Source organism: Rhinopithecus roxellana, chromosome 5, assembly GCF_007565055.1.
Source record: "Rhinopithecus roxellana isolate Shanxi Qingling chromosome 5, ASM756505v1, whole genome shotgun sequence".
Taxonomy (NCBI): Eukaryota; Metazoa; Chordata; class Mammalia; order Primates; family Cercopithecidae; genus Rhinopithecus; species Rhinopithecus roxellana.
In genome coordinates, this window is record NC_044553.1 from 16,669,303 (window position 1) to 16,677,050 (window position 7,748).

Below are 7,748 nucleotides of genomic sequence, written 5' to 3' on the forward strand. Positions count from 1 at the left end.
GAGTTAGTCTGGTGATAATTTCCAGGCCTTCTCCTTGTAACTAGTTACAGAAATAAAAACTCTCTTCCTTCCCAGTTTATCTGCATCTCATTATTGGGCCATGAGAAATAGCAGTCCGACCCTTAGTTTGGTCCAGAAACATGATTTAAATCTAATTTGGTTGATTGGTACCAGGGTGGCTTTTGAAAAGAAAAGAAATGTAGATATGGTCTTATCCTGTGTTATTGTAGAGTGTGGAAATTCCTAAATTCCAATGCAGTGGTTCTTAACCCTCTCTGTTTATTACAATCTTCTGAGGGAACTTTTCAAAATGCTTGTACTTTGGCTCCAACCCCAATTCTGAGTCAGTAGGTAGAGAACTGTTGTTCAGATAAAGGTAGGTGTCAATAGGAAGTCCTACATGTGGTTGTGATTACTGTGACTCTTTCAGAGAATTTCTTGTAGATAAATGCTTCTTAAACTTTAATGTGCAAATAAATCCACTAAGGATGTCCTTAAAACATGGATTCTGATTCAATAGGCCTAGGACAGAGTCCTTAGATCCTGCCTTCTAAAAAACTCTCCAGTGATGCCCAGCTGATGATCAAAGACCACACTTTCAGTAGCAAGGATTGTGGGACATATTTTAAAATATACAGGAGTGGAAGCATGGTTGGTAAGAAGAAAATGAAATAATGCAACTGACATCAGACAAAGGGATTGACAAGGGGAAGGGAGGAGACGATTTCTTAGACATTCACTTTCATCTGGTAAAACTTTTCCATTGATTTGATTATCAGGTAATGGCTTGTCCTACCAGTCAAGGTTGACCTCATGTTCTTATATGAAAGTTCCTTTCATTTCATGTATAAAACATATAAAATTTAGATTGTTACAGAGTTTGTCTGGTTTTTTAAGATATTGTCCTGACCATGAAAAATGATAGAAACTAATAAGGAAATATGAAGAAATATATCTGTTTCATTTAAATTGATATTATTGACATATACGCTAGGTACTGTGTTAGGTTCTGGACTTACAGAAATTAATAAAGCATAGTTCCTGCTCTCAAGGAACTTAAAATCTAATAAGGATGGGAGGCATGTGAAGACACATTTGTAAATAGCTAAGTGTAATACAAGAAAGAATAAAAGTCATGTTAAATAGAAGTGCAGGTAATGTGCTATAGAAGAGGCAATTAATTCTGCCTGGGGAAAGCTTCATTGATAATATGGCATTGAGGATTTTGAAATGGGTCCTTTGAAAAGTTCACATCTACTTGCCAGTTTCTCAGCTCTTCACTGCTAGGGTGCTCACAGTCTGAACTTACTTGGGAATAACTCACTAACATCACAGACCAATTTTAGGAGCCTCCTAGAACTTTCTTCAAGGCATCCTTCATTTCTTTATTCCGGAGGCTGTAGATCATTGGATTGAACAAAGGGGTCAAAACTGAGTAGAACAAAGTTGTGAACTTCTGCATGCTTTCTGCTTGTCCTGACCCTGGGCTCACATATGTCATCATGACTGAGCCATAAAATAAAAACACGACAGTCAGGTGTGAGGAGCAGGTGGAGAAGGCCTTCTTCTGGCCAGCAGCAGAGGGTACCTGCATCACAGACCTCAGCACCAGGGTATAGGAGCCAATAATGTAGAAAAAGGTGGCAAAGATGAGGAGGGAACTCATGGTGCCGCATATGAGAACAGTCCCTGGGATTGGGACACAGGCTGATGCCAGGGCCAGCAGGGGACTGAGGTCACATAGAAAGTCATCAATCACGTTTGGGCCACAAAATGGCAGCTGGGTAATGCGTATAACTGGGAGTAGAAACCAGAGGAAACCGTAGACCCAGCAAATGATGATCAGGCTGCTACAAAACTTTATAGTCATGACAGTAGGATAGTGTAGGGGGCGACAGATTGCCAGGAACCGGTCATAGGCCATGATGGAGAGAAATAAGCATTCAGTTGTGCCCAGTGAGAAGAAGAAGTACAACTGGAGGAGGCATCGAGCAAAGGAGATAGTTTTGTTTTTGGAAAGGAAGTTGGCTAGCATGTTGGGCACATCAGAGTTGACATAGCATATCTCCAGGAAGGAGAAGTTGGCCAGCAGAATGTACATGGGGGTGTGGAGCCGGTGGTCCCAGCTCACTGCACACATGATAGCCAGGTTTCCAAGGAGAGTCATTATGTAAGTCACAAAGAATGTGAAAAAGAGGAAGATCCGTATTTCCCAGCGGCAAGAGAAGCCCAGGAGGATGAAGTCACTCACAGTGTCGGAGATATTTCTGGCCTCTGAGGTCATTTTCTGCCATCCTGTGAGGATTAGCACAAATCGCATATCCAGAGGGAATTATTCTTCCCAATTCCTCCCCAGGAAAGCAAGCACACTTTTCTGGTCGTAGGGAAGCGGGTATAGACTAGGCCAGTGGTTTCTACTTCTGTTTTGATCAGACACCACAACAATACAGTTACTGAGTGTAGACTTCTATATAAGACTATTCACTTACAAATTATATATAAACTACCGTCCATCAACATAATAAAAATTGGTAAAGTTTTGAAAAAGTTTTATTGGAATTAAAATAAAAATAAAAATTCAAAATTTCCTTTCTGCATTCTCACTGGGCTGCCTGGTGCAGCCAGCTTTGGAGAACATGATAGACAATACATATAGGTGGCTGGCTAAAGCTAAACTGAGATGTCAGTGTTGGTATGGGCAACTCACTTATTAAAAAATTAAAATTAACAGATTTACTAAACAAAACAGTAATATTACTCAAGCAAAATATAGGAGAGAACATGAGACTTAAGAAACCAGACATGAAAATAACCACATAGTGACAAAGTGATTTTAAGCAAGTTACAACTTAGCTACATTAAGTGACTATTTCTAGGCCATTATCAGTATTTACTTCCTACCTGTAAGATGGTGGAGTCATGGGCTCTGGACTTTGTTATTATAAGAGTTGTATGAAGAAGGCTTTGGAATGTATACATTTCTGGGATCCAGATGGGGTTTGTAATCCACCAGTATGGCTGAGCATGGGCTTTGAAGACATAACAGATCTGGGCTTAAATCCTTGCTCTGTCACTTAGTAAGCCGTGTTTCTTCAGCAAAGGACTTAATCTCTGAGCCTACGTTACTTTCTCTGTGAAATGTGAATAATAATACATACATAGCAAAGCTGACATGAGAATTGCATGAAACGTTATGTATATGCAAAAGTAGTTTACAGATTATAAAACACCACAGAAATATGAGCTATTATAAACTGTTCAGGTATTATTATCTAGGATATTACAATCCCCTGTTAATCTTACAAATTAAAGTGGTTTCAAAATGCAAAAGAATGTGTTTTTGCCTGAGAAATTTTAGCCTTGTGACAGGTTAAGTAGAAGTGTGTATGTGTGTGTGTGTGTGTCTCTCTCTCTCTCTCTGTGTGTGTGTTTGTATATATGACTTTCCAGGCCCTTTAGACCACACCAAAGACGTAACTCTGTCATGATAAGATTCCTTTTTTTTTTTTGAGAAAATGGAAATATTTAGGTCGAAAAATACAAAATAGCAAATATGTAGGCTGAACAAGCCAAAAGATCTAATGCACGACATGAAGACAATTGTTCGTATTAGTGTATTGTATTTAGGATTTTTGCTAAATGAGTAGATTATAGGTACACTTGCCACAAGGGGTGGGGGAATGGGCTGTGGACTTTGTTATTATAAGACAACTTTGTAACCTTGTGAGATGATGGATATATTAATTCATTCCACTATAGTAATCATTTTCTTTATATATGTATCTGGTAAAATCATGTTGTATACCTTAAATATACACAATACATTTTATTTAAAAAAACTTTCTTTTTTTTTTTTTTTGCCAATCAGACATACCTGAATTCTCATTTTCTTCCTAATGGGCTCTCTTCCCTGGCAGGGATATCACTGTAGCCTTAAACTATAGGATCATTTCTTGATGGTTACACTGTAGTTTGTGTTAAGGCCACTTAGGTTGCAATCTGGAAAACTTCCTGGTTGATCTCTTCCCATACCCTGCTCCCCCTCACCCTGCTTTCTGGGGGACTCCTATGGGAGTGAGGATCAGACTGCACTCATAACCATAACAGAACAGCACTAAAAACCATCATTTCAAAACAGGCATCCGTGTGGAAGTCCAGTTTGCATGCAACCTCTTTACTCTCTGGTGTTTTTCGATTTAGTGGTGTATTCATCCCTGGAGAAACCTGGCTACATTTTTTGAATATAGGGAAATAGAGATCTTTCCAAATTTTAGGCTTTGATTTAGGCCAAAGTTTAGTCTAGAAGTTTGGAATATGGACCTCTCATCCCTGCTTCACCTGTCTTTTTCCTTCTACATGCTTTCCAATCTAGAAGCCCAGAACTCAAATGCTCTGTCCACCTTTTCTTAACCACATCAGTTCTTTAGAAAAAAAATCCAGTAAACTCCTGCATAAATGTAACCCCCAAGATGTGAGCAGTTTTTAAATCTGTTTTGGAGCCCTTAATTTATGATTACTTTTATTATTTCTAATGTTTTCATCAATTAGATATATTCCCTTTCTCCCACTGTCTCCTTGAGCCCCTGTTTTCTACTTGTTTTTATTGCACGTGGGACAACTGATTCAATGTGTTATGTCCTAGGAACCCTCTTAAGGAAATGGAATATTGCACGAGGGACAACTGATTCAATGTGTTATGTCCTAGGGAACCTCTTAAGGAAATGGAACATTGTACCTTGTTCACCCATTTTCTCCTGTGTTCTGGAGGAAATACAGTCCAGTTTGCCTTCTATTTTTTGGAATAATGTATTGCTTGCATTCACTGGCCTCAGATAAATTATGGATTAGAATGGAACCTTAAAGATCCCATTTTCTCCTTGATCTAAACTCACTGAATCTTGGAGCTGGACGAGACTTTAAGGGTTCTCCAGCCTCACTTCCAGTAGCTCTAAGAGTCCCTCTATTTTACCTTCTTGCTAGTTGATTATCTAGCTTCTGCTGGAATAAACAATGATAAACAGCTCATTACAAAGGAAAGTAGGGTATCTCTTTCAGAGCAGCTTTCAGTTTTAGAAGTTGCAATAAACTTTCTTGTTCTCTCTTATATTTCTGAGTCACTTTCCCATTTTGATTTATTGTTTTGGTCTCACTTCTGCCTCAGAAAGGGGAAACTAACACTTATAACATGCCCATCCTATGAACATACTCTGTTAGGATTTTGAACATGCATTACCCTTCTTACTCTTCCAATAATTACAGAAATAATAATTGAGCCACAGGAGTATTGAGTAACCAGCCCAGATGCACAGTAAGTGGCAACACTGGGCATAATTTGTTCTTTTTGCTATGCTGTGCTCAGAATAAGTCTATACAGCAGCATTGAAAAATATTTGAGGAAGGCACCCATGTCCTCTTTGAGTCTTTTCTGTTTAGACTGAGCACTCTTGGTTTCTTCAATTGAATATGGTGTGATTTCCAGACGCTCATCATCCTGGTAGCCTTCCTTTGATTGATCATGTTTTTCTGAAAATACGATGTACTAAAACTGAACATAATACCCCTTATACTGTGTGACTGACACAGAGCAGAGGTGCTATAACCTTTTTTGCTTTAGAAATTCATGCAGACTTAAGTGAACATTAGTTTTTGTGGTCAATTACTTTATGCTTTTGATTTTTATTGAGGTTTTGCATTTTACTAAAGCACTGAGAGTTGCCCACAAGACAAATACATTGGTTTAAAATCAGATTGGCCCTATCTGATACTCGTGTTGTTGAGTTTTTGAAGAGAGGGAGGTTAATGATTGAATTGCACCAACGGTTTCAGTCTATTGAGATCTTTTTTGCTTTGCATTGACTTTCAAAGCATTAGCTTTCCTTTCTATTTTATTTTATTTGAGAAACATTTCTTGTATGTTTCATGTAAGTCTGATTAAAATATGTAGGACATGAAAAAATGTCTTTTCAGGTTAACATTTCTTGTTAGCAACAATTGTATACAGATAGCTAAGCTAAAAATAGATAAATGGTACAAAGGTATTGAAAATGACATTGTAGCCTTTCGGCCGGAACCGCCATCTTCCATTACTTCACCAAAATGATGAATACAAAGAGAAGGAGGAGTGGCACCAGATATATGTTCTCTAGGCCTTTTAGAAAACATGAGGTTGTTCCTTTGGCCACGTATATGCGAATCTATAAGAAAGGTGATATTGTAGACATCAAGGGAAGGGGTGCTATTCAAAAAGGAATGCCCCACAAGTGTCACCATGGCGAAACTGGAAGAGTCTACAGTGTGACCCAGTATGCTGTTGGCATTGTTGTAAACAAACGAAGGGCAAGATTCTTGCCAAGAGAATTAACATGCGTATTGAACACATTAAGCGCTCTAAGAGCCAAGATAGCTTTCTGAAACGCGAAAATGATCAGAAAAAGAAAGAAGCCAAAAAAAAAAAAAGGTACCTGGGTTCAACTTGCCACCATGTGCCACCCAGAGAAGCACACTTTGTGAGAACCAGTAGAAAGGAGCCTGAGCTGCTGGAACCTATTCCCTATGAATTCATAGCATAATAGGTGTAAAAAAAAAAAAAAAAAAAAAAGACCTCTGAACTATAAGAAAAAAATGACATTGTATCTCTGGAAAACATTCTGGCATGCATTATTAAATAGATGGTTTATAAAAATGTTTTACAAGCAACTTTTGTACTTTATGGCATTAAAATAGTTTGGCTCAATTTAAGTTTTTAAAAATTTTCTTCCATTCTCCAGGTTTCTTTAAGAAAATCAATAATGGTCTTGAAATCACATCTGTAAATTCTCTCAGCACCCTTTGATTTAATTTGCCTGTGTTTGGGGGAACTTACACTATTTAAAGCAATTGAGATTTGCTGGATTTTCATGTCAATTGTCTTTTACACTTTTGTTCTTTTTTCTCTGGTATGGAGATAATCCTTTGGAACTGTTCGTATTCTAGTTTATGATGGGTCCAGTGCCTCTCTCTTCTGAGGGCAGGAGATGGCCCAGTCTTTTTTGTTCTCCTTCGTATATCTCATAAACCTTGCAAGCAGGAAGACCCTCTCACCACAATGCTATCAGCTGAAGTTTGAAAGACCTTTTTGTTTAGGTCTTGGTCCAGGGACAAGATCACCAAATTTTGTAGAGAAAGCTTTTCTTTCTTTCTTTCTTTCTTTCTTTCTTTCTTTCTTTCTTTCTTTCTTTTTTTCTTTCTTTCTTTCTTTCTTTCTTTCTTTCTTTCTTTCTTTTCTTTTCTTTCTATTTCTTTCTTTATTCTTTCTTTCTTTCTTTCTTTCTGTCTTTCTCTCTCTCTCTCTCTCTTTCTCTCTCTTTATTTCTTTTCTTTTCTTTCTTTTCTGTTCTTTCTTTCTTTCTGTCTTTCTTTCTTCTTTCTTTCTTTCTTCTTTCTTTTCCTTCCTTCTTCCTTCCTTCCTTCCTTCCTTCCTTCCTTCCTTCCTTCCTTCCTTCCTTCCTTCCTTCTTTCTTTTCTTTTCTTTTCTTTTCTTTTCTTTTCTTTTCTTTTCTTTTCTTTTCTTCTTTTCTTTTCTTTCTTTTTTTCATTAGACGGAGTCTCGTGCTGTCACCCAAGCTGGAGTGCAGTGGCAGGATCTCGGCTCACTGCAAGCTCCGCCTCCCGGGTTCATGCCGTTCTTCTGCCTCAGCCTCCCAAGTAGCTGGGACTACAGGCGCCCGCCACCATGCCCGGCTAATTTTTTTTTTTTTTTTTTTTTTTTA

The 7,748-nt window shown here is 38.1% G+C and overlaps 1 protein-coding gene across 1 annotated transcript; it reads right to left on the reverse strand.

The window, feature by feature from the left end:
• Nucleotides 1-1,342: 1,342 nt before the first annotated feature.
• On the reverse strand, nt 1,343-2,320 carry LOC104673143 (olfactory receptor 11H6-like). The gene has a single exon (XM_010377090.1). It carries the CDS (start codon nt 2,318-2,320, stop codon nt 1,343-1,345), a length of 978 nt encoding a protein of 325 aa, XP_010375392.1.
• Between the last annotated feature and the right edge of the window lie 5,428 nt (nt 2,321-7,748).